The sequence below is a fragment of the Cervus elaphus genome, chromosome 20 (assembly GCF_910594005.1).
Source record: "Cervus elaphus chromosome 20, mCerEla1.1, whole genome shotgun sequence".
Classification (NCBI taxonomy): Eukaryota; Metazoa; Chordata; class Mammalia; order Artiodactyla; family Cervidae; genus Cervus; species Cervus elaphus.
Window position 1 is genome coordinate 56,056,348 of NC_057834.1, and position 27,917 is coordinate 56,084,264.

At 42.3% G+C, this 27,917-nt stretch overlaps 1 protein-coding gene across 2 annotated transcripts in view; it reads right to left on the minus strand.

The window, feature by feature from the left end:
* The window catches only part of CHI3L2 (chitinase 3 like 2), a 35,940-nt gene extending 17,651 nt beyond the window's left edge, over positions 1–18,289 (minus strand). For both annotated transcript variants that reach the window (XM_043875776.1, XM_043875775.1), the window contains exon 1: positions 17,976–18,289. In XM_043875776.1, coding sequence (XP_043731711.1) covers positions 17,976–18,081 — 106 coding nt within the window. In that variant the 5' untranslated portion in view covers positions 18,082–18,289. The remainder of the gene's footprint in view (positions 1–17,975) is intronic.
* Positions 18,290–27,917: the final 9,628 nt, after the last annotated feature.

Consider the following 27,917-nt stretch of genomic DNA (forward strand, 5'->3'; position numbering starts at 1 on the left):
ATGGCATTGAACTCCCCCTTCGCTAGAATCATATGTATTGACCTCCCCCCACTACATCTTTGCAGCAGTCTCTCAGAGCTATCTGAGGTTCTGTCTCCCAGGCTGCACTCCTCATTTTCCCTCAAACAAAACTTAACTCACAGCTCTCAGGTTGTGCATCTTTTTTTAGGTGACATTACCATCTGGGACTGGCTAGTAAACTGAACTGGGTTTGGAACTTAGTGACTATAGAACTTTTATTATCTACAAGTCAGGAGAAAAATCCAGGAAGAGGGCAGAACCATCCCCACTGAGAAGTAAGCTTAAAAGGAACAGAACAAAATGTAAGGTTGCTTTGATGATTCTAGTAAGTCCTGCTAGTTCAATGCACCAGCCATACTGGTTCACATCTTAAGAAATCTACTGTGTGGGTGCATAAGTGCTCAGTCGTGTCTGACTCTTTGAGACCACACAGACTGTAGCTCAGCAGGCTCCTCTGTTCCTGGGATTTCCCAGGCAAGAATATTGGAGTAGGTTGCTATTTACTCCTCCAGGGTAATCTTCCTGACCGAAGGATCCTTGAACTCACATCTCTAGCATCTTCTGAATTGGCAGGCAGATTTTCTTTTTTTTAACCACTGAGCCAAGAAATCTAGAGTTATATCTAAATAGAAGCATAAAATACTCATTTTCTTTACTTTTTTCCCACTTAGTATATTTAGATATAGCAAGGAGAGATAATTTCTTATCTTCCTAAGTGAACAATGCAAAGAAATAGAGGAAAACAATAGAATGGGAAAGACTAGAGATCTCTTCAAGAAAATTAAAGATACCAAGGGAACATTTCATGCAAAAATGGACAGAAATGGTATAGACCTAACAGAAGCAGAAGATATTAAGAAGAGGTGGCAAGAATACACAGAAGAACTATACAGAAAAGGTCTTAATGACCCTTATAACCACAATGGTGTGATCACTCACCTAGAGCCAGACATCCTGGAGACCGAAGTCAAATGGACCTTAGGAAGCATCACTACAAACAAAGCTAGTGGAGGTGATAGAATTCCAGCTGAGCTATTTCAAATTCTAAAAGATGATGCTGTTAAAGTGCTGCACTCAATATGCCAGCAAATTTGGAAAACTCAGCAGTGGCCACAGGACTGGAAAAGATCAGTTTTCATTCCAATCCCAAAGAAAGCCAATGCCAAAGAATATTCAAACTACTACACAATTGCAGTTATTTCACATTCTAGCAAGGTAATGCTCAAAATCCTCCAAGCAAGGCTTCAACAATATGTGAACCATGAACTTTCGGATATACGAGCTGGATTTGAAAAGGCAGAGGAACCAGAGATCAAACTGTCAGCATTCACTGGGTCATAGAAAAAGCTAGAGAGTTCCAGAAAAACATCTACTTCTGTTTCATTGGCTATGCTAAAGCCTTTGACTGTGTGGATCGCAACAAACTGTGGGAAATTCTTAAAGAAATGGGAATACCAGACCACTTTACATGCCTCCTGAAAAACCTGTATGCAGGTCAAGAAGCAATAGTTAAAACTGGACATGGAAAAGTGGGCTAGTGCAAAACTGGGAAAGGAGTACATCAAGACTATATATTGTCACCCTGCTTATTTAACTTATATGCAGTGTATATCATGCGAAATGCAGGGCTGGATGAAGCACAAGCTGGAACCAAGATTGCCAGGAGAAATATCAATAGCCTCAGATATGCAGATGACACCACACTTACGGCAGAAAGTGAAGAGGAACCAAAGAGCCTCTTAATAAAGGTAAAAGAGAAGAGTGAAAAAGTTGGCTTAAAATTCAACATTCAAAAAACTAAGATCATGGCATCTGGTCCCATCACTTCATGGAAAATAGATGGGGAAACAGTGGAAACAGTGACAGGCTTTATTTTGGGGGGCTCCAAAATCACTGAAAATGATGACTACAGCCATGAAATTAAAAGATGCTTGCTCCTTGGAAGAAAAGCTATGACCAACCTAGGCAGCATATTAAAAAGCAGAGACATTACTTTGCGACAGAAGTCCATATAGTCAAAGCTATGGTTTTTCCAGTGGTCATGTATGGATGTGAGAGTTGTCCATAAAGAAGGTTGAGAGCCGAAAAATTCATGCTTTGGAACTGTGATGGAGTTGGAGAACAAGAGTTGGAGAAGACTCTTGAGAGTCCCTTGGACTGCAAGGAGATCAAACCAGTCAATCTTAAAGGAAATCAACCCTGAATGTTCATTGGAAGGACTGATGCTGAAGCCGAAACTCCAATACTTTGGCCACCTGATGTGAAGAGCTGACTCACTGGAAAAGATCCTGATGCTGGGAAACACTGAAGGCAGGAGGAGAAGGGGACGACAGAGAATGAGATGATTGGATGGTATCACTGACTTGACGGACACGAATTTGAGCAAGTTCCCGGAGTTGGTGATGGACAGGGAAGCCTGGCGTGCTGCAGTTCATGTCGCAGAGTCGGACACAACTGAGCAAGTGAACAATAACAATACACTTAGATACCCTTCCAAATCAGCCCCTGTCCAACTCAGTCTTTTTTTTATCAACTTCATTGCATTCCTTTGTATGACTATACCTTTATTTACTTACTCACTTCCTATTGACAAACATTTAACTTATCTCTAGAAATTTTTGTTATTTAAAATAAAGCTAAAATGAGCATCCTTGAAAATATCTACTCTTTATATGTGCAGGAGTCTATCTATAGGAGAAATCCTTAGCAGTAGAATTGACAGGTCAAAGGGTATTTGAATTTTAAAATTTTGAGAATTATTGTAAAACTGCCTTCCAAAGAGTTTCCGTATCTCTCAACTTGCTATGTCTGCCAATTTCATAGTTGACAATATTACCTCATTGTTTTAATTTGCATTCTTTTAAATGAGTATTACTGTTTATACTAGCAATCATTTACATTTCATTATCAGAGCACTGCCTGCATATTTTTTGTCCACTTTTCTATTGGATACTTGTTTATTTGAAAGACCTCTATGCAGTGAATAAATTAACCCTGACTTATATATAAAGTGTATTAGAGCTTTGTCAAATATGTTGTAAACTTATTTTCTCAGTTTTTTGGTGTGGTGCTTTTCACATAGTATTTTTTATTTTTATGTAATTAAAACTAATCTTTTTTTTTTTTTTTTTTTTAGTGAGTTCTGGCTTTGGTATCTTGCTTAAGCAAACAAGCCTTTTAAACCCAAGGTTATATTTTTAAAAGTTACTTATGTTTTCTTCTAACATTCTGTGATTTACTTTTTACATTTTTGATCTATGTGAAGTTAATTATTTTTAATGCATGTAGATCCAGCTTTTTTCCCCCAGAAAGTTAGCTACATGCTTCAATATTATTTATTAAAAATTCTTTTTTTCTTCATTGATTTGAAATGCCACTTTCAGGTGGCAAACTGACTAGATAAGTTTCTTTATTCTTTGCCCCTATATTCTGTTCATTGATGAATCTGTGCATTTTAACATGTAGCATATCTCATTACACTTTATTTCTGCTTTTTAAAATATGTAGCATTATATTATGCCATGTACATTTCTTGAGAACATTTTCTTTTATATGAGTGCATATCTAAAGGAGCCCTCCAAATGAGTTAGATATGAAACATAGCCCCAAGATAATAAAATAAAATATTAAATGGAGTCATTTTGTGTGGATACCAAATCATAGAATATTAAAAAGCTGACATTCATCAGGCCATGTTGTAGAGGAGGGACGTGTACACCAAAAGCAACAGTTTTAATTCTGGAATTCATTCCTTCCTATTCTGATTCTCCATGGCCCCAGAAACCAGCAGAGGTTCAATTTTAAAATCACTCAGCTCAGTCCACTAAGAGGGGGTCAAGAAAATGGTGTGGAAAGCCTTAACTTTCTTCTAGTTTCTTCAGTGGGTTTTACAAAATATAGCAGAGAAATATTAATATTGTGTATAATATTAACATTATGCATACAAAAGTGTTCATTCTCCTTGCAAATTAAAATGAGACTTTGGAAAGCATTTTTGTTTGTTCATCTATTGTTTAGGAGAAAGCAGTATGGAGATCTGAGGATGTATATAGAAAACCAGTGTGTTTGTGTTTTGGGTGAATATAGAGCTTTGTACTTTTTTGAAACTAGACTAGATCAATGGTTCCCAAATAGTTGTCATTGGACCAGTGATAAACTAGCTACAGTCAGAGTTAGGTAGCTTGGGAAAAGCTAAAAGTTAAATTTATCCTAAGATAATCACATTTGTTTAGTTAGAACTTGGAAAAGTAGGGGACTTACTATAAAAACCAGAATTAGATTTCAGTAGTTTCAGTAGAAAAAGATCTCCTAGGATCTTTTCAGTGGTTTATAATTACTCAAATAAACTAGAATAGGTGATAAGACTGAAACTGTCTTGGTGTCATTTCAGGGGCTCCAAAGAACTCCAGTACCATAGTCTTCTATGTCTTAATGCAGAAAGAATTGAGTGTGAGCCAAAGTGATAGGTAAGTGATTTATTAGAATGCCTGGAGGGCATCACCGAGGCAATGAACATGAACTTGGGCAAACTTCGGGAAATGGTGAGGGACAGAGAGGCCTGGCATGCTGCAGTCCCTGGGGTACCAAAGAGTCAGACAAGAGTGGGTAACTGAACAACAACAGTAGAATAGCATGCTTGTTAGGCTTACAAATGGATACAAATGGATACTATGCCCTGAGAACTTAATGGGCTACAGTTTTATAATCAAAGAAAAAGTGGGGAGGAGAACTTCTTTGCCTTTCTTGAGTAGATGTCATGCTTTCATCATCATCTCCTTTTCCAGATTAAGTAGGTGAGTTTTCTTGTTCTTGAATGGTCAAGTTAGGTTCACAAATTACTGTTTTTTAATGTGTGTAGGGAGCATGTCCTAGGGATCATTAACTTATGGAGCTCACTGGGCAGGATGTGAGGCTCATGCCACTATTGTTTTATTGTTTGGGGTCATGTCTTATGCTTCTGTTACATAGTTTTATTGCTAAGCAAGCTTGCTTGGTTTTGTGGTTAAGCAAACTTGTTTTCTTGAGTAATCACTAACTTACAGGGGTCTCCTATATTTTTCTACTTACAATCTCCTAGCGGGATTAACTATTTAACTACCTACTTTGTCACTTTACTCGATTCCTGTCAAGATCTTATAAAAATTTTCTAGTACTTATGAAAGGTTTTCAGTCACAGGGTAACCAAGGTGTGAAAAATAACTATGTCATCATTGGATGTTGGTGCCTCCATGTTTCCCAGGCTGAAATCTACAACCAACATAGTATCGGAATTTTTTACTTTGAGCAATTAATTTTATTAGGGTCCTTGAATTGTAGTCGGTCAGAAATGTAGGTGACTCCAAGGATTATGTTGTCCAGAAACTCTGACACTGAGCTTCGTGGAGTCTGGAATTCCTTGGATTCCCTCAAAGGCAGCCTGTGTGAACAGATGGGTCCAGGCACCCATTCCAGCTTCAATCAGAATAGTTTCATTTCTATGTTTGTATACATGCAGCTTCCCTAAACTTACATTTTAAGACAGTGTGCTGGATTATTCAAAACAACAACAAAATTTTTTTGAAAACAACTTACAGTTTTAATTTCCTCATTTTGAAGAAGAGAAAATCATGGCCTATAAATGTTTAATTACAGGTCCAAGATTATACATCTAATTAAAGACAGAACCTGAAATTAAACCCTTACCCTCTTAACATCAATTTGTTTATTTTGATATTTACACAAGATCTCATCATTTAATCTAATTTATTTGACTAATAATTTATTTGGTTTGAATGGAGGTCTTCCCACCCTGTGGCAGGATATTTCCTGTCTTTCTAGAAAAGTTAACCTTAGTATTTCATGAGTGTATCTGTGAATTCTACACTGGCTTGTATTTCTTGGCTCGTGTTCATCTCAGTGTTTTAATTAGATGGCCAGGTCCACAGACAGTATCTTAAAGAAAGTAATTCAGGATTTATCTCCTCTTTCCTGTGACTATGATTTATTACTAATGTGTTGGGAGAAGAAGAGATATATCTTTTTTTTCTCCCTTTATCTTAATTCTGGAAAATAATAAATTTGTCCCCAAGACCGAAAAAGGGCTTCGCAGGTGGCACTAGTGATAAAGAACCCGCCTGCCAATGCAGGAGATGTAAGAGACGTGGGTTTGATCCCTGGGTTGGGAAGATCCCCTGGAGGAGGGCATGGCAGCCCACTCCAGTATTCTTGCCTGGAGAATCCCCATGGACAGAGGAGCCTGGTGGGCCACAGTCCAGAGGATCCCACAGAGTCGAACATGACTAAAGCAGCTTAGCGCACAGCACAGACTAAAAAAGGAGACTTAGTCAATCATATTTTGCTTTTCTCTATCAAGGTCATGGCAGTTGCTTGCAGACTTTCTTCTTAAACAAGTCTTCCAGATTCAAGTTGTGGATTTTATTCACAGAAGTCCCACAATAGAGGGACTTCTGCTCCATTGTTACATTGTTCAAAAAGCTTATATTACAGACATTCCTTACTAAATTCATGCTCTCACAACAGGCATTAGTATGTTCTAGACTCAGAGCTACACTGTCGAAAAGAAGAATATGAGTGGAAAAAATGAGGTCTAAGCAGTGAGTAAGGTTTTCAATTACTTAGCATCCAACAAGTTCAGCAAACTTTATGCAAAGTCTATACTTTGCAATGAATTGCTAGAGGCTTTATAAGGGATGCAAGTCATCTGCCTCAAGGAACTTGTGCTTATGGAGACAAATTTATAAATATAGTTGACCCCTGAACAACACAGGTTTGAACTGCATGCATCCCCTTTTATGTGGATTTTTAAAAATAAACACATACTACAGTGCTATACAACCTGTGGTTGAATTCGCAGACGTGAAACCATGGGCCAACTGTAAAGTTTTATGTGGATTTTTGACTATGAGAGGGCTGCCATCCCTAACTCCCACATTATTCAAGAATCAATTCTACGTCTAATACTAATGTTACAGGAAATGAAGTATAGTGGTCCCTTCTCTTCCATGGTTTTGCTTTCCTTGGTTTCATTTTCCACTGTTCCAGTTACTTGTGGTCAACCAGGATCTGAAAATATTAAATGGAAAATTCCAGAAATGAACAACTCATAAGTTCAAAATTGAGAGCTGTTCTGAGCAGCATGATAAAACCTTGGGCCATCCCTCTCTAGCACACCTGGTGTGTGAACCATTAGTTTATTCAGAGTATCTGTGCTGTATCCACTGCACTCGTTTCATCACTCAGACGTCTTCTTGGATATCACATCTGCCCCAGCATTGCAGCACTTGTGCTCACATAACCCTTGTTTTAGTTAATAATAGCCCCAGAGTGAAAGAGTAGAGACACAGGCGATTAGGATACTATCCTACTGTGCCTTATAAACTATAACTTATAAACTAAACTTTATGATAGGTATGTCTGAATAGAAAAAAATGAAACAAAACATGGTATATATAGGGTTTAGTGCTATATACTGTTTCAGGTATTCACTGGTGGTCTTAGAAATTATACTCAGTTCTAATGAGATGGATGAAACTGGAGCCCATTATACAGAGTGAAGTAAGCCAGAAAGATAAAGACCAATACAGTATACTAACGCATATATATGGAATTTAGAAAGATGGTAACGATAACCCTATATGCAAAACAGAAAAAGAGACACAGATGTACAGAACAGACTTTTGGACTCTGTGGGAGAAGGCGAGGGTGGGATGTTTCAAGAGAACAGCATCAAAACATGTATATTATCTAGGGTGAAACAGATCACCAGCCCAGGTTGGATGCATGAGACAAGTGCTCGGGCCTGGTGCACTGGGAAGACCCAGAGGGATCGGGTGGAGAGGGAGGTGGGAGGGGGGATCGGGATGGGGAATGCATGTAACTCCATGGCTGATTCATGTCAATGTATGACAAAACCCACTACAATATTATAAAGTAATTAGCCTCCAACTAATAAAAATAAATGGGAAAAAAAAAAGAAATTATACTCTGTAGGTAAGGGAGGAATGCTAAACAGAACAGCAACTTTTGAATTGTGTAAAAGAAAACCAATTCAAAATAGATTAACAGAATGTTTAATTTATGTCATCTACTTTATAAATATTAATATGATATGGTTCCAGCTTTCCAATAACTTATGTTCTTAGTGGTGGAGACAAATGCGTAAACAAATTGTTCTTTTCACTCAGAACTGAAAATCTGGGGGGGGGAAAGAGGTAATTGTAGCAAATGTACACTGCAACAAAACCCTGAAGTATATGCAAGTATTCAATATGTAAGTAAGTATACCAAGCAGAAAATAAAAGTAGCTCATATCCTCTAAAGAAACCACCGTGACTGTTTAATACATATCATACCTAACTCTCCTCTTTCTCTCTCCTTGTCTCTCTCTCTCCAAATACACACACCTGTACTCAACCATTTATGATAAAGTATCCTCACAAGCATCAATCAAGATATATCAATTTATATGCCTTTTTCAACAGCTACAATTTCCCACTGATGGATGTTTTAGTTCCTAAATTTCACAATTACAGTAAATACTTCAATGAGATGAGTTTGTACCAAGAAAACACGCATTTGCTACTTCTGTATTACTCTTCAAAATGCTACTCAGATTATATTCCCTCTAACAATATGTACAATGTGCCCATCACCCCTTTCTAACAAATAATAGTTATTATCAGTCTTTTATATCTTTTTAATTAAACAGTGATGCCTTATTTTAATTTATATTAAAATTAAATATTGGGCAACTATTTTATTTACTTATTGGCCAGTACTATTGCCTGACCATTCTACTGGACTGTCCCTTTTTTTTTTTTGGTATTGCTTTTTAGGAGTTTTCTCTATATTACATATATTAGCCTTTTCTTTCTCATATTTATTTCAATTTTTATCATTTTGTTTACTCTGTATTTTGTTTATATCTTCTTTGTGCAGTTAAAAATTTGTTTTGAAATCTGATCTGTTAATCTTCATTTGTATCTTATGCACTTAACCCAAGAAAGAGGACATAGGTGAGGGCTATGTCAGATGCAGGATGAAGGAAGAGAGAATAAAATGCGTGCAGCACAGTAGTGCAAGTTGAAAACTAAACCAGAGAATGGCTGCAGTGCCCTGAGAGGAATAGGGCTGGTTTCCTGCAGAAAGCAAACCTTCAGATAGGTGGAGAGAGAGAGGGCGTGGGCTTTGCTAGGGTGCAGAAGAGTCAGAAACATGCACTGCAGCCAGACCTCAGGCAAGTCTCAGGTGGAAACAAGAGAGCTTTCTCGAGCATCATAGGAACCGAGAATCACCAGATGGGGCGGGGGAGGGGGAGCGTGAGGATGCCCATTTTGGTTATACGGCCAGACTTCAATGCCAACTCTGGGTCACCTTGATTTACAGGGACCTAGGAAGGCAAAACTAAACTCCAATACTTTGGCTGAAACTCCAATACTTTGGCCACCTGATGCAAAGAACTGATCCCTTGGAAAAGACCTTGATGCTGGGAAAGATTGAAGGTGGGAGGAGAAGGGGACGACAGGGGATGAGATGGTTGGATGGCATCACCAACTCGACGGACATGAGTTTGAGTAAGCTCCAGGAGTTGGTGATGGACAGGGAAGCCTGGCCTGCTGCAGTCCATGGGGTCACAAAGAGTCAGACACGACTGAGCGACTGAACTGAACTGAGGAAGGCAAAAATTCAGCTCTGTTTCAAGCCCCAGGAAAGACCTAAATTCCTAAAGGTGGGGGGAAAAACTATATTTACTAAGTCAAGGTTTGGTCAGAAATACAAAGAATCAGTTCTTAGGTATTTGCTTGAGGAGGAAATTCAGAGCCCCGTTCTGCCAGAAGAGGAAATACACATGAAGGATGACTTTTTATGAGTCAGTGAGGAAAGTGAGGCACTGGCACTGGTTCGGGTAGAATTCTGGGTCCAGGCCCCTGCTCTGCGGCTGAGCCATCCCCAGCCTGGACTGGGAGTGTGCCCCGGCAGCAGGAGGTCCGGGGGAGTAGCGCCCTCTGCTGGTAGTTGGTGGGAGGCTCAACTCCTGGGCTTGTGTCCTGAGATGGCACTGTCTCCCCCAAGCCCTCAGTTTCTTCCTGGGATAAAGAATGTCTGAAAAGTTGGGAGGATTAATAGGGAAGGGAATAGGGAGATAAGAGTGAGTCTATGACACCACTCACTGTGGAAATAGGTACAAACCGAAAAAACGGAGGGGGGGCGGGATGGAGAAACAGAGGTAGAACACCAGGGAAAGTCAGAGGGAAAAAGGATGAAGAAATGTTCTGTTTTAAACATGGCAAGTGGGTTTTTCTTCTTTGCCCAAACTTGCACACATTCCTGAGGCTTGGCACCTTCCCACTTTGCTATCTGGGACCCGATTCAGGCCTAGGTTTGGTGCAACAGAAGGGGGCTTTTGTTAATGTGTCTCAAGGCAGAGGAAGACACAGGCTCTTTCAGCACATGTCAGCCTGGGGACACATGGGATGTGTTCTGAGAGAGGCCCTACTACAGAGCAGGAAGGCTAAATGAGGCCAAGTGCCCATGACGGGGAGGAGCAAGAGCAGGTTCAGAAAGAGGTATTTCCTCCCTGGTGAGAGGAACTGGCCTGTGACACACCCAGAGGACCTAAACAGAAAGACCCATACCCCTCAAAAGAAGTACCCATCTGTCTGAGAACTCCTTTTGCTGTTAAACCTGAACTAAAAATGTCTTCTGGACTTTGTGTATGAGACAGGACTATGGTAAAGTAGTTTCATAATGGACTCTAGCCCTTCTCCCTGGAGAAGGAACTGGCAAACCACTCCAGTATTCTTGCCTGGAAAATCCCATGGACAGAGAAATGTGGTGGGCTATAGTCCATGGGGTCAGCAAGAGTCAGACATGACTTAGTGACTAAACGATAACAACAACAGCCCTTCTCCTTTCCACTAAGTGGAGTGTGAGGTCAAGATTGTTTCTTACAGAAACAGACTCTCAGACATAGAGAACAGGTCTGTGGTTGCCAAGGGGGAAGGGGGAGGGATGGTGTGGGAGGTTGGGGTTAGCAAATGCAAACTACTATATATAGAATGGATGTGTGTGTGTGTGTGTGTGTGTGTGTGTGTAAAACAAGGTCCTACTGTGTAGCACAGGGAATTATATTCAATATCCTGTGATAAATCATAATGGAAAAGAATATAAGGACTTCCCTGGTGGTCCGGTGGTTAAGAATCCACATTGCAAAGCCAGGGGAACAGGTTTGATCCCTGGTCCAGGAAGATCTCACATACTGAGGAGCAGCTAAGCCCGTGCTTAGAGTCAGTGCTCTAGAGTCCAGGGGCTGCAACTACTGAGCCCTCATACTTCAACCACTGAAGCCTGGTCACCTAGAGCCTGTGTTCCACAACAAAACAGTAGATCCTGCTCGCTGCAACTAGAGAAAGCCTGCAAGCAGCAAAAAAAGACCCATTACAGCCAAAAATAAATAAATAAATCTTTTAAAAAAAAGAATATTTAAAAAATGTATACATATGTATAGGGGCTTCCCTGCTGGTTTCATGGTAAAGAATCCACCTGCCAATGCAGAAGACGCAAGAGACGTGGGTTTGATCCCTGGGACAGGAATATCCCCTTGAGCAGAAAATGGCAACCCGCTCCAGTATTCTTGCCTGGAGAATTTCATGGACAGAGGATCCTGGCAACTATAGTCCATGGGGTCGCAGAGAGTCAGACATGACTGAGTAGACACACATGCTCATGCATACATATGTATAACTGAATCACTTTGCTGGCCAGCAGAAATTAACACAACATGGCAAATCAAATATACTTCAACTTAAAATACCGTTTCTTGCTCTCCCTCCTCCTCCATAACTTCAAGGCTTTGCTTCAAACAGAATAAGATCTCAGTGAAGTCTTTATTAAATAAACAGGGGTAAGAATAAATGAATAAGCCATTCATCTGTGTTCTTCCAGTTGGCTGCTGTCCACAGTACGCCCATTATCAGTAGTGCATCGTTGTTAAACAGATGAATGAGCGAGTGAACTCTTGAGACCCCAAGTTGGTGGTTGCTAAGCTGGTGGGAAGCTGAAAGATGTTGCATAAAGGCTTGCCTAGGTTGAACCACTGGTGGGAACTTGGCTCAAATACAGGATGTGGGCTGAGTGCGTCTTGCCTTCCTATTTTTGAGGGTGGGGGTTGAGCACTGAAAGCGCCTCTGATTTGTTAGTGGGCCCCGTGCAGGGGTTGCTAGATCTGCAGAATTGAAAGTTGAGGGAGGAAGGAGGAAAAGAAGGATGTAAGCACCAGCCAGAGATGAAAAGCAAGCTATTGTGAGGGGTTCATGCCATAGAAGTTGGGGTCAGATTCCTGGAGGGGCCTGAGATAAGCACACATCATTGCCCATGGACCTGCTCCAACTCTTGCAGATGCAGGTCAGAGAAGACCAAAGTTCTTTATACAATAGGGATAATAAGATGACCTCCCCTGTGGGATTGTCTGATGGATTAAATTTGATCATACACATGAAGCATTTAGTATAGTGCCTGGATGAGAATGTACACTCAATAAATATGTTATTTTCCAACACCTTCTGAATGTTTATTTCTATTTTCTGTCACATTGATGAAGAAGGCAGGTAGAGAGCTGTGAGGAGATAGAACCTGTAATAGGATGACCTTCCTGTGAGGTCATCACCCACTGCCTGAACTTGAGACCCTGGCTGCAGGGAACCTGGCCTCCACGTAGCTGCCCAAGTCCAGCTGTGGTTCCCTATGTCACAGGTTAGGTTCTCCAGTAACAGGGGTGGAATCAGAGCACAAGTCATTTATCGGGAGTCATCACCTGTGAAAGGAAGGGAGGGGGGCAGGACAGGGCAGAGGGAGAAGCTGCCTCATCATGCAGCCCGGACAAAGCTTTGGCCAACCTGGCCAGGAGCTCTAGAACAAATGGTGTCCAGCTGAGTTGTCCTCCTTCAGACTAAAATGCCTGGGCCTTTCTTCTCCCGCCCAAATTAGTCCCCAAATATGGCTACCCTGGTAAGGGCATGACCTTGGCAAAGGGAGACATCTATACCTGAAGCAGGCCCTGAAACACCAGCAGCAAAATGTGCTTCCAAACAGAAGTCCCTCAAACTTGTACTCCCGGAGAAAAGAGGCCTTTTATTTGTGACTCTCAGCCCCTCCAGGCCTGACACACAGAGGCAGGTATTTATTGCTCTACTTATTTTTTGATGAATGCCATTTGCTAACGTGTTACTGTCCACAGTATAGTTTCCTAGACCCGGGCTCATTCTGTTGCATGTTGCCATGAAAGGCCTCTGGGACAGACCTGAAGCAGATGTCCAAGTGGGGAGAACCGCAAAGCTCATCCCACGGGCTGCTGATGGAGTGAGTTTCAGTGCTTCTCAATGGTCTGTTATGACTCAGACACAGACACAGGGGGAAGATGACCATATGAAGACAGAAGCAGAGATTAAAGTCACACGCCCCAAGTTAGGGATGACCTGGGGCTGCCAGAGCCGGAAGAGACAAGGAAGGGTCCTTCCTTAGGGGATCTCGAGGAAGCGTGGCCCAGCCAATATCTTGATTTTGGACTTCTCGCCTCTAGAACTTTTTGGAGAACAGATTTCTTATGTTTCAAACCAAAATAAATAAATAAATGGTCTGTTACATGTGGACCTGAAAGACCTTTCCCAGATAGTCTGAAAGCAGGGTTGGGGAAGCGTTGGAAGGGAGCTGGCTGAAGGAGAGTCAGTATTCCAAGCATTAGAAGACAGGGACCAAGTAGGGGAAAGTGCTCAGAGGCGCTAAGTTGTGGGGAATAAAATGATATGGCTGAACATAAAGAATAGAATGGGAATGAAAACCACCTGGACACGCCTTCTGTTACCAGCAACAGCTTTATCTTAGGCAAATTATCTCCTCGCTCTGAGTTTCAGTTCCTCCACCACGTGCCAGTGTATTTACATTCAGCTCCACATCCTGGTAACTAGTACAGAGGCTGAAATGCACTGTACATTTAAAAAGGGCTTACGACCACTTTCAAAAGTTACGACTGAGTAACCCTCACGCCATAAACTAGAGAACTAGATCAAAACGTGAAACCATTATTTAACATATTTAAATGCAGGCAAACAATAGGCGGCATGCAGTGCAGGACTATGAAATCAGAGAGAAGGCAAACAAGTGAGGTGAGCCCAGCTGCTCCTCTGGATTTCCGCCTTGGGACCATTTCCTGACTGCAGCACAAGGAAGGGTAACCTATTAAGAGAATCATGATATCCCTGAGCTGAGAGGGCAAAGATTGGAGCTGAAAGAGGCTGGGAGATACGGAAATTGTGCAACAGAGCCCCAGAGACAAGGGAGCCATATGGAAAAAGAGCTTCAGAAATCTGTTTCCCCTGGATCCTTACTGAACGCAAACGGTACGCACAAAGGGTTAAACTCCAGAAGAATGGGTGAAGATTTATCACAGAGGGAAAAGAAACAAAAAATAGCACTAGAGAGCTGAAAACTAAACAACCACTAGAGCTTGCACAGGGCTGGGAGACATTAAGTAAGACTGGCCAGAAGAGAAAGCCTTGGTTGAGCAGTTGGTAAATTAAACTGGGACCTCAGAAGGTTCAATCCTTGATAAAGGACATGCTGGCCCAAAGATAGCTGGAGACATTCTTTAACAAAGCCTGAACACAAGCTTTGAAACACTGAAGCCAATCTGCCAGTAAACTGACTGCCTGCCAACAAAATCTACACATTCAATGACGTAACAGTTCCCGTGTTCAGCATCCAATAAAAAAATTACTAGATATGCCAAAATACAGGAAATACGACTAACAACCAGGATGAGAATGATACATGTATACAGACATAGAAAATAGAGATTGACACACAAAGTCCTTAAAGCAGCTATAATTAGCATGCACAGGGACTTAAAGCAGAAATATAACTGGCAACTAAAGCATGCTACTCATCATCTGGCCTTACAGAGATTGAGTCATTAGCTGCTGAAGTCACTGACCTTCAGCATGCCCTGAAAGGAGTTTAGGGCAGAAATCAGGAATGAGGCACTTTGTGCTCTGTGAGAATTGGCAGAACAGGTCTTCAGACAGATATTTTCAGGAGATAATTTTATGAACCCAATTTATTGCATCTTCCCATGCTTAGAAAGCATTAAAACCATTGGCTAAGATATTCCTGCCTTGTGACTAACAGCAGGCTTGATTGAATGGACCCCCTTCTTCAAAATCATATATATGCTGTCTCCCTGTTCTTCTTCCAAGCAGGCCCTCAGAGCTCTCTGAGAGACTGCCTTTATGGTTATAGTCCTCAGTAAGTCCCCAGAAAAAACTGAAACTCATATCTTTCACATTGTGTTTTTATACTGGTTGAAATAATGACGAGAGAAATAGAAACCATAAAAAATTGGAACCTCAAGAGCTGAAAAATATAATATTCAAAATGATGAATTCACTGGGTGGGCATAAAAGTAGACTAGATCCTAAAGAAGAAAGTAAACTTGACACTTTATGGTACAGCAGAGATTGACACAAATTTGTAAATCAATTATGTTTCAAATTAAAGTAAAATTAAAAGAAAAAGTAAACTTGAAGGTGACGTAACAGAAACTGTCTAAAACCAGGAGTGAAATCAGACAGGTGCCCTGTAAGTCATTCTAAGGACATTGACTTCTACACTGAGTAACATGGACACCATTGGATAGTTTTGATGAGAGGAGTGATACCATCTAACTTACATTTACGGGATCATTTTGGTTGCTGTGTTGATAATAGACTAGAGGCAAAAGGGTAGATGCAGGTGGTCTGTCAAGGGAATACTACATTATTCTGAGTGAGAGAGAATGGTGGCTTAAACCAGGTTAGTAGCAGCAGGGGCAACCAGTTCAGTTCAGTCGCTCAGTCGTGTCCGACTCTTTGCGACCCCATGAACCACAGCACGCCAGGCCTCCTGTCCATCACCAACTCCCGGAGTCCACACAAACCCATGTCCATCACAGACGGCATTTTTTTCATGCACTGAGTTTGGAATCAAGATTGATGTCAAGGTGTATAATATACACTGAGCCATTAACTTCTTCTGGAGAGCAAGAACTATACGTCAGTAAGATATATATGACAGGAAACCTAAGTACATAAACAAATAGAGGCTTATTTGTTTCACATAACTGGTTAGACCAAGGACGTTCAACTACTCAAGGTTACCATTAGTATCCCAGCCTTTTGCTGTCTTTCCCTTAAACCATACTTAACAGACTGTATTTTTGTCCTTTTTCTTGTGTCTCATGGTCTCAAGATAGCTGCTGTACTTCCAGGCATGATGTTGATATTTCAGGAAAGAAGCAATGGCAAAAGGGCAAAAGGGGCTCTGGCAGTTGAATTTGTCCCTTTTAACCCACGAAAGCAAAAACTTTCTTGGAACCCCCATCCAGCAAACTTCTCCTAATATCTCATTGGGTCAAGTAGCCAAACTTAGGAGAATAGATTGCTACGTGTGGTCTAGGAAAATTGCAATTCAGTCCTTATGGTCGGAGTAAGACATTGTCTCTCCCCAAATTCAGAAGACTTCTGATAGCTGAACATATGGAGGTTTTTTAGCAGAGTAGAAGGGGCAAGCTGTAGGAAGAGTGTTAGGTTGGTGACAGACAATTTCTATCATAGATTGCTTTTTGCAGTTTGGTTACAAACCCTGCCCAGTGTTCAGCAGATGTACATAATAAACATGTACTGCTGCGATGCTGGCATGAAGGCAGTGATTGTGGAAGACTTCATAAACAGGCTAACTGAAAGACAGAGGAGGGAGAAGGGGGTGGGAGAAGGGTTGGCATGATTGGTTTCAGTTTGTTTAAAAAAAAAAATGACCTGTGATGGGAGCAATGCTCTGGGGACTTGGATGAATATATCTTCCCTGCCAGATGTTTGAAGCATTGAAGATTTGTCATTTTAAATTTCTAAATGTACAGATGTATAAAGATCTTCAGTGAGTTTCAAAGCCATACATGATCCTCAGGGCAGAGTCTATAGAGATGGCAGGATAGGTTGGCCCTCTCATTCATTTTAGGTTACCTTGAGGAATGGGGGAGGTAGGGAAGTGTAGAGTGAAGAATCAATACAGTAACCATGGTGGGGGGTGGATTTTATATTAAAACTGGAGGCAGAATTCCTTCTGGAGAAGAATTTTATTGTTGCTAGCAAAACACTTGCAGAGTCACTCAATTTTGCAAAGTTAGGTCTCAGAATCTGGTTTAGAGAGCAAAACATGAAACAAAGAAAACAAAACCTCTTTGCAAAATAAAATAAGAAACATTTTGAGTTCTGGCTGGCTGAACAGGAAAAGAGATAAGGAAACCTGGGAACTGGGAAGGAAAGGGGGAAAATTAAAATGAATGGGAGGCAGTTAAGTAACCCACCTAGCCAGTGGGCTTTACACCCTTCTCCTCAACCCAGCTTTCAAATGGCAGAGCCAGGAATCCAAAAGCCTGGTGCTCCTTCTACCTCCAGCCTTCCCCAGTCAGCACGAAAGAAAGACCTCAAGTCTGAGCTGGGAGGCCGTTGGTTGGTCATTCACAAACCCTCCCATCTCCATCTATGGAAAGATTTTGAGGTGAAGGCGCACCTCAGTCGTAAACTGAAACATCAGGTGCTCTGGCAGGAAGCGCATAATGACCTGGGGAACAGTTTCCTCTGGTTAGTGTTGTGGGTGAGGGTTCCACCTACTTCCCCAGAACAAGCTGGTAAACAACCATCCCCCCTCCTTAGCCGCCCCCCACCCCCACAGGTCTCTTTCAACCTGGATTCTGTTGTTAGGGCAACTGATACTTTCCATTTCCTGATGAGCAGGGGACTCTGGGCCCCTAAAGAATAAGTAACAATTTGCATTTGGTTTCCTTTGTATATTACAAAAAAAAAAAGAAAGAAAGCAATAACAACAAAAAGAGCATTCACCGTGGGACTCTGCTCAGGGTTTCTCACCTACTTGAAACTTGATTTGCTGCTCAGACCTCACAACCTTCGTGTGGTCTGTGATGGTGCTGAGTACTGTTACCTTCTGCTTCCTCTCGGCTACAAGGACACTCATGAACTCTGCATATGGCAGTAATATCAGCTTGGATAATCCAGTTACTCAAAGCGTGTTCATAACTAAAATTTCCCTTGGTCCTTGCAAGAAGCCTGCAGTTTACATCGGTGGGAACTCCTCTGAACACTTGAGAGGGTGTCTCCTCGGAGCCAGGTTCAGGTTTGTGGGGTTCCACCTACAACACACAGCAGCGTGCCTGGGACACAGGAGACACGCAGGAAATGACAACTGCATGAGGAAGTGTTCGAGTGAGATGTGAAGTGAGGAGAGAAGGGGAGAAGTGAGGACGTAGGCTGCAACGTTTTTCAACTCTCAGAAAAGTCTGATATAGGCATCCACTGGGACGGAGGCAGGTCCCTATCCTTGAGTCTGTATGTCATCCCAAGAGTGCCAGCTCTCTGAGGGCACTGGATTTGTGACTCCATTCAGCAGAGTGCAGTGTGGGGACACGTGTTAGTTTGGTATGTATAGCAAAATAGCCCTGAGGCACCTGTGTGAGCCTGTGTATGTGTACATACACACACCTTTGTGTATCCATCTCTTTAAATATGACCAAGACATAAGACAAAATAACATTGTCTGCAGGAGTCCAAGGGTAGGACAGGAGAGCAGTCTCGGAGACCCAAGTGGGCAGCCTCGACTCTGAGGGAGATGCCAGCCCTGCCCCCAGCCTCTCTACCCAGCCTCCTTTCTTTCTTCCCTGCCCCTTGTGACCTTCTGCCTTTTTGCACTTACTTGTCTTTCAAAGTCTTTCATCATTTCCTTAGCTTCCCCTACACATTGGCCATGATCAAGGTTGTTCAGCACAGCTCCTTTCTGAGCCGGGCTGGGGTGAGGGGAGAAGAAGAGACTCGTGGGTGTGTGTTGGGGGCTCTGATGTTACGGTGAACGTGGACAACTGGAGGTCAATGTCATTAATCGGTCAGTGAACAAGTATTTATTGATCTCCGTGTTCTAGGGCTGTGCTGAGTGCTCACTGCTTTTTGTGGTATCTGCTTATTAAGGGAAAAAAGGGGAAAAATTGAAGACAGTTATCTATCAGACCCCTTCACTGGGCTAAAGACAAGGGCTCCTGAAAGCCACTATCTAGCTGTGTGATGATGAGGCTGCACACGCGTGCACACACGCGCGCGCGCACACACACACACAGACGGAGGCCACAGACTGGCAGGGATTTTCCTACTGCTGAGACTGTACCTGCAGAGGTGGCAGCCCTTGAGATGGCTGACTTGGGCCGTAGGAATGCCTCTGAACCTGTTCCTTCTGACTGGACATTCTACAAGCCTGGGTTCTTTCTATCAATAAATGGCCAGAATATGGTGAATGAGACAAATGAGATAGAGAAACAAAGACATTTCACTGCAGGCAATAAAGGTCTTTCATTCCAATTTTGACAAGGAGAAGAGAAGTTAAAATCAGTGAATTAAAATGTACTGAGATGAAAGAACTTCCCTGGTGGACCAGTGGTTAAGACTCTGTGTTTCCACTGCAGGGGGCCCAGATTCCACCCCTCGTCCTGGAAATAAAATCATGCATGCCATATAGTGCGCCCAAAAGAAAATTTACTGAGATGAAGATATCTCAGTAAAAGTGTTATAAAAGATTACTGTCCAAAATAGCAAAAAGGTGATAGATGTACTATGTTGTAAGAAAAGCTATAGGATTGAGAAGACTTCATAAGAATAGTTCAGTTGATTCATTTGTGGCTCATCTAGAATGATCTTAGAATTATTATGTAAGCTTTGTTTAGTCATCCAGAGTCTCAGACCAAACTCTGATTCTGCAATGTCAGTTACTACAGTCATGAGACTGAGGAGTTTTTTTCCCTTGGTTGGATGAAAAAAATATGTAGTTCTAAGAAAATGTACAAATAAACCAGGAGACAATAAACAGATAACTGTGGGATCAGTACTTTTGGTAAATTGTGTTCATTCAGGTAGTGATTTGTCTTCATGATGCTGCTCTGGTTGGGCTTCCCCAGTGGCTCAGCAGTAAAGAATCCTCCTGCAATGCAGGAGACACAGGAGACTCGAGTGTGATCCCTGGGTCAGGAAGATCCCCTCGAGAAGGAAATGACAACCCACTCCAGTATTCTTGCCTGAAAAATCCCATGTGCAGAGGAGCCTGGTGGGATATAGTTTATGGGGTCACAGAGTCAGACATGACTGAGCACACACACATGCTGCTCTGGTTTTGTTCTATCTGCTCACCAAATTTAGCAGGTGGATCTGTCTGATTTGCAAGACTCATTCACATGTTTAGAAGATTCACTTGTTGGATTAATGTATCTTCCCTGCCAGAAGTCTGAAGCGTTGGACAACTGGTCATTAAAATTTTTTTAATGTAGAAGTATCTAAGGATCTTTGAGGAATTACAGAGCCACACATGATCTTCAGAGCACCTACTTTACCTCTACAATGGTGAATGGTGGAGTTTTTTCCCTTCCATTTCAGTAGAACTGTCTACTTTATCTCTAGGGGGTCATTTATATCTCTGAGGACTTTTAGTAGCTGGGACACTGATTATGGTAAGCCTCTGTCCCATATAGAGAAAAGCAACAACAACAAAACCCACATAGACTTTGAGGAATTCCTTCATGGGGAAGGTAGGGCATTTTAGGAGCACCAAGCAGACTGGCCTGACTGTAATCATAGAGGATATCTATCTGAGGACATCAGGGAAGGTTTTGAGGACCAGACCACTTACTTGTCAGTTCCAGAAACTGCTGGTGGGCTCACCCACAATGCCTCAAGAACCTGGAGGTAATGTTCCCATCTCAGAGTGAATGAAAGTTTCACTCTACCTCACTGTGTGACCTTGGGCAAGTTTCTTAACATCTCTCAACTTGTTTCTTCATCTATAATGCAGATATTGTAACACCTAGCTGAAAGGATTATTAGTAATGCTGATTTGAAATAATATTTGTAAAATGCTTAGCATAGTTCCTGGAACATATAAAGAGCTCAAACCATGAGAACTATCTGTTCCTGTTAAGTAAATAGCCAAGGAGAATTGGAAATCTCCTAAGTTAAAATCAAGGTTTAGGACTACAGTTCAGCTCAACAAATATCTACTAACCGTGTGCTAATGTTGTAGTCATAGCACTGAAGATTAATTCATATTTGTTCAACAAATATTTATTAAGCAAAGGTCTGTCTAGTCAAGGCTATGGTTTTTCCAGTGGTCATGTATGGATGTGAGAGTTGGACTGTAAAGAAAGCTGAGCATCGAAAAATTGATGCTTTTGAACTGTGGTGTTGGAGAAGACTCTTGACAGTCCCTTGGACTGCAAGGAGATCCAACCAGTCCATCCTAAAGGAGGTCAGTCCTGGGTGTTCATTGGAAGGACTGATGATGAAGCTGAAAATCCAATATTTTGGCCACCTGATGCGAAGAGTTGACTCATTGGAAAAGACCCTGATGCTGGGAGGGACTGGGGGCAGGAGTAGAAGGGGACGACAGAGGATGAGATGGCTGGATGGCATCTCCGACTCGATGGACATGAGTTTGAGTAAACTCTGGGAGTTGGTGATGGACAGGGAGGCCTGGTGTGCTGCGATTCATGGGGTCGCAAAGAGTCGGACAAGACTGAGCGACTGAACTGAACTGAACTGAAACAGGTGCTTGTCAAGGACATTTGTTATGCCTGTTGGTCACTCAGAGCTCTGAATAGTGTTGAAAGACACTGTCAACTTCTTACTGTTTTGTTCTTTTTCTTCGGAATGTATTTTGCATTCAGAGAAGTTTTTTAAAAGGTAAGTAGATACTGTTAAGTAAAAGAAGCCAATCTGACAATGTACATGCTACATGATTCCAATTCTATCACATTCTGGAAAAGGCAAAACTATGGAAACAGTAAAGGAACCACTGGTTGCCAGGGATTACAGGGAGGGAAGGAGGCAAGAATAGGTCGGAACATGGGAGATTTTAAGGCAATGAAACTACGCCATGTGTTATCGTAATGATGGAGACACATCATTACACATTGTCAAAACTGGCAGAATTTATAAGACCAAGAGTGAGTCCTAATGTAAACTATGGAATTTAGTTAATAATAGTGTATCAAAATTGACTCATCCCTTGTAACCAATGGAGTACGTTGATGCAAGATACTAATAATAGGGAAAACTGGGTTTGAGGGTGGGAGTGAAAGATATGTATAGGAATTCTCCACACTTTCCATTCAGTTTTTCTATAAACCTAAAATTGCTCTAAAATTACTCTATTAATTTTTTTAAGTAAGTAGCATTTTCACAATTCATTGTTTATCCCAGGCCTGCCTCCTGGAGATTAGATTTCATTCCACAGCTAGAATACATGTTTCTCCTTGGCGTTTTTGGACTGTTCTGTATTTCTCTTAATCTCAGCATCTCTATGCTACAGTGTCTTTCCTGCAAGAATGCAGAGTTCATGAGGACAGGGACCATGGCTTATTTATCTCTGTGAGAGCATGTCAGTCTTCTGTTCAGAGATCCCAATTTCTTCCCTTTCCAAGTGTTTTGGGTAAATTAACTTGTTTAATCCTTAAAGCAGCACTGTGGGGTAGGTCAGTCTTATCCTCATCAAATATGAGAAAACTGAGTCACAAAGAGGTTAAGAAACATGTCCAGTGTAACAAAGCTAGGAATTGGCAGAGGTGGGATACCACAGTCTGGATCCACAGTCTGAAGTTAAAAGTACCAGAAAACCCCAAAATGTTTTTTTTTTCTATAAATATATAAATATATTTATTTTTTAATTGAAGGATAATTACTTTACAGAATTTTGTTGTTTTCTGTCAAACCTCAATATGAATCAGCCATAGGTTTACATATATCCCCTCCCTTTTGAACCTCCCTCCCCAAAATGCTTTGAACTGCAGATTATACACATTTGGGGAGTGATAACATCATTTTAGGGTGCCTTAAATAACCATATTTTTAATGCAATTATAGAATGGAAGAAAAAAGTGGAAGTACATTGCATGTAGTAGGACTGGTATTGTTTTGTGAAACTTGTGTTTTTTTGTATATTACCTGTGTGTGTAATTGTGTTGGATGCCATGTAATATACACTTAGAAAGCTCACTGCCTTAATCTGTAAGACGAGTTGTTACCACAGACAGGTACCAAGAAATACAGGTCTGAGGCGTCTGCAGGCTCCTGCCAGCCCAGCTGCGCCTGGCTTCCATCTCCAGCAGCTTTCCCCTTGACTAGGATAGACCTCCTTACCTTTCACTGGACCAGAACTGAGTCCCCTGCCTGCTATAAATCATTCTCAAGAAAGGAGCCTGGGACTGCCATGATCAGATCTCATTGATCTGATATACCTCTGATCAAAGACTCTTCCAGAAAAAAAAAGAGAGAGACTGGGAGTTAAGTAATCTTAGTGTTAGCCCTGAAAGAACTTGGAAGACCAAAAATATTCCAATAAACTTTATGTCTACTTAGATGCAGACACTTTGGGCAGACTACCCACCTTGTCATTCACTCATTTATTCAATCAAGAAATGTCTACTGATTACCTAATGTGTGCCCAGCACTGTGCTAGGCACTGGGGACATAGGGATGAGCAAAAGAGACACGATCTATGTCTCCTGGGGACGACTCTATAAAGGGAGAGAATAATTGAACAACTAATCTCAAAAATACATGTATAGCTATAAATTTTTAAGTGCTTTTAAGAAAACAAAGGAAAGAGGGTGATCTGATGTTATAATAGGAAGGTCTGTCTGACTGAAATAGAGAGAAGGCATCAGGTTTGGTCAAACTTATCCAAATAGAACAGAGACTATAGTCCAGGAGAGAGGTTTGAGAACTTTGATTTCAGGATCTCCTTGTGGGAATGTAAAAGGTGGTCTTTGTTTCCAATATTCAGAGATCTTTTGCTAATTCTGGCTATTGTTGATTATTCTAGCAGATGTATGGGTTGTTGTTCAAGTCATTTTTTGCAGGAGATCAGAAGCCAAGACTCCAAGGTGGCTTGAAGAACAGAGAAAGAGTTGAGCTTCTGTGCATCTCAAGAAGAAAAACTGTACAGGACTATGGACAGTGCTGTTCTGTACTGAAGAATCCATTCTTTGGAGATGTATTTTGCTGTGGTTTTGTTCTGATACTTTGTGCCAAAAGATAGGATCACATCCTGTCCTTTGGGGCAGGGGTCCCCTGCTGAATGTGAACACAGAGGCAGGTCTGTGATCAGGGCATTTCCTCTGCAGTCGGGTCTGCCGGTCCCTGCAACATGGGGGCAGACCTAGGGGCAGGCAGAGAAGTACCAGGACAAGACCCCTCTGCAAACCCCAAGAGCAGTGATACTTAGTTTTGAAATTCTCTGTTTCGTAAAAATAAACTTTTCTTATCACAAAACCTTCAGCAAAGTCCTAACAAATCTTATTTCCTGATCTCAGTTATCACCTTACTGAACAGGAGATAGGGCCAATGTCCAAACTGGGCAAAATGACACAGGGGAGAGCAGTAGTTGTCTTGAGACAAACACGCCTAACTGAGGAAGGAGAAAGTAACAGTTTGCTTCCCTATTGCAGATTCTGATGACAAGCAACTACCAGAATTCATTTTCAGAATGTGTAAATACTTCTTAACAGTTTCCCAGAAATCCCTGGAAACAGGAGCCTGGTCATACATGGTACTTCTGCAATTAAAAGAGAGAGTTGAGACTACATGTGCATTAAAGGGATATGTGAAGTTTCTATATTTGGATTACATATCAATTCTTTCTAGTCTTCACAAGCACCCTGCTAAGCGATTCTGTTGTTTTAGGAGAGTGAGGTATCAGTTCTGCTCAGTTTCTCAGTCGTGTCTGACTCTTTGCGACCCCATGGACTGCAGTATGCCAGGCTTCCCTGTCCATCACCAGCTCCCGGAGCTTGCTCGGACTCATTCAGTGATGCCATCTAACCATCTCATCCTGTTGTCCCCTTCTCCTCCTGCCTTCAGTCTTTCCTAGAATCAGGGTCTTTTCCAGTGTGAGTGAGGTACAGGAAAAGCCTAACCCAAGACTGCAAGTAAGCAGCAGCCTGGGGCAAAGTCCATGCACCCAAGTCATTCTGCTGTGGGTCTTCTGCACCCAAGCCATGCTGCCTTCCTGAATAACACTTACCTGTTGGCTTCCTTTCAAGACCTTCAGGAAAAGGCTGGCACATTTTCTTCCACTCCACAGCCAGTCTCTGGGACAACAGGCAGAGGGATAGAGTGGGAGGCAGCAACTACAAGAACGGAGGGGCAGGGGGAGGTGGAATTTTTTCTAGTTGAAACTGAGCCCTCCTTTTTTATCCTTTAACTTATCACTTCCTCATCTACAAATTAATCCACATCTATGACCATTTCCCACAAATAAAGCTTTTTCCCCATTTAAAGCCAGTCTTCTGCCAAAGCCCCTTCCATCTTCTCAACCCTCTCAGACCTTGTTCCACCTACCACTTCCTTTACTCTACCTCTCCCTGCCAATCCCCGCTTCCGGCCCCTGTTCTGTAAATATGCTCTCATCTTCCCCACTTTATCCCGCTTTAAACCCAAATCTCCCTCTAACTCCACTTCCTTACATCCCAATAATTTCTCAATTAATTCTCAATTTGCTTTGCTATTGTTCAGTCGGTAAGTCGTGTCCGACTCTTTGTGACCTCATGGACTGCAGTGCACCAGACTGCAGGGTTGTTTACCTTTAGGATTAACTGGTTTGATCTTCTTGCAGATCAAGGGACTCTCAAGAGTACTCTCAACTTGCTTAGGCCTCCATTTATATCATCCAAACATCCTAATGTATACTTTTAAAAAACAGCTTTTTAGTTTCACATGCACAGGAAGAAGTACATGTAAGTATATACTGCAAAGAATGACCATATATTGAGCACACCTATGCATCTGCCACCAGGTTAAGAAGTAAGACATTACTAGCACCGCAGAAGCCCTATGACGTTCTCAATTATTACTTCCTCCTTCCTTCCTAACATAGCATCATCCTGACTTCTCATTCCATATATTAGTTTTGCTTGTTTTTAGCTTTACATAATTGGAACTTAAAATATGTCTTCTATTGTGTCTGGCTGTTTTGCTCAACATTATATTTGTATGACGTAGCCATGCTATTGCATACAGTAGTGGTTTATTCATTCTTACTGCTGTATTGTACCCCCACTGCAAGAGAATGTTGTGATTCATCCGTGTCACTAATTATGGATGTGTGATGTTATTTCTAGTTCAAGGCTATTTCAAAAAACTTTCGACATGAACATTCTTGTATATAACTTTATGGTGTACTTACACACAAATTTCTTCATCTGTTTTTAAAGGAAGGGAGTAGTTTGGGTAAGACCACCATAAAATAGATTGGGAAAATTGAGGCACAGTTATGTTCAACCAGTTGGAGAAGTTTATCATGAACAACCACTGTACTTACACAGCGAGGCCTAAGACACAAATGCAGCCAAGAGAAGGCACTTGATGAAGACATGTGTCCTTGTCTGTGGGAATTCACAGAGAATAGGGAACAGAACCAGGCTATGTAATTAAGTACAGAATTGCATAGGCCCAGAGAAGAGGCAACTTTTAGAGCCTCCAGGTTAAGGCTAGACAGTTTAATACCAGGGCTCACTCCTGCTCACCCACAGTCTGTGACATAAGAGTCACCTGGAGGCCTCGCATGTAAAGGATAGGGGTTGTGGGTCTGGGGGTCATTGCTATAGATCCCAGACATATTTCTTGCACAGTGTCCTCTTCCCCCCATCTCCCATACCTTAAACTGGGCTAAAACCTCTGTGAATGGAGAAATTTCAGATGGACTCTGTACTTCTCTATCTTTTCCCTAAAGATCCTGGGAAGCAGAGGGGGACCAGTGCAGACCCCTCTGGGAGCAAGTGGAGCTTATCAAATGCAAATTTTCATTTCTGACAGCACAAGCTTGAAATCTGGGTGTGTATGTTGTTGCTCAGTCGCTCAGTTGTATCCAACTCCTTGCGACCCCATGGACGCCAGGCTTCCCTGTCCCTCACCATCTCCTGGAGCTTGCTCAAACTCATGTCCGTTGAGTCCGTGATACTATCCAACCATCTCTTCCTCTGTGGTCCCCTTCTCCTCCTGCCTTCCACCTTTCCCAGCATCAGGGGATTTTTGACACACTTTTCTAGGTGTGTATGGAAGCTAATAAAGATGAGAGGCGCGGAGGAGGAGCTGAAAGGCTGTATTGGGATGTGGGATTAGAAGGGCAGTGTGGCTAGCTGCAGCTGTCATCATCACTAGCATCATTTTATTATCACCATCTCTTAAATTTACATCACTGTAGAGTTTACGGAGAGCTTTTCTATTCTTGACTTTCACATCTCTGCCGTGGCAGGGTGGGGATTGCCTTCCTTTGACTGAACTGCCCAAGAACAGGCAGGATGGAGGGCAGAGTCCAGGCCCTAAGCCTCCTCTCCAACCCCTCTTCGGGAGCCCACATGGCTCCGGTCCTTTAATTGAAGTGGAATAGCGAAAAGAGCAACGCAGGGATACGCGCCCCGCGGAGAAGGACAAACAGCGAGAGGTCTGCAACTGGACAGAGGCTAAAGCCCTTGCAGGCGGTAGAGGTGAAGGGGTTGGAGAGGTGTGCAGCCGCTGAAAACTCCTTCTGGGGTACGTGCCCCAGCCACCTGGACGGTGCACCGACGCTCTCGGAGCGGGCACCCCCCGCGCTTGCCGCGGACGTAGAGGGAGCCTTCGCGGAGACGCGGGGCTGGGAAAGTCACACTTTCCGGGGCGCCCCACGAAGGGTGGGAGCGAGGTGGTGCCGCCCCTCCGGGACGCGCGTCGGTGTCCTCTGTCACCGCACGCCGCCCCGCCCGGGGCCCAGGGAACAGCGGGCCCGCC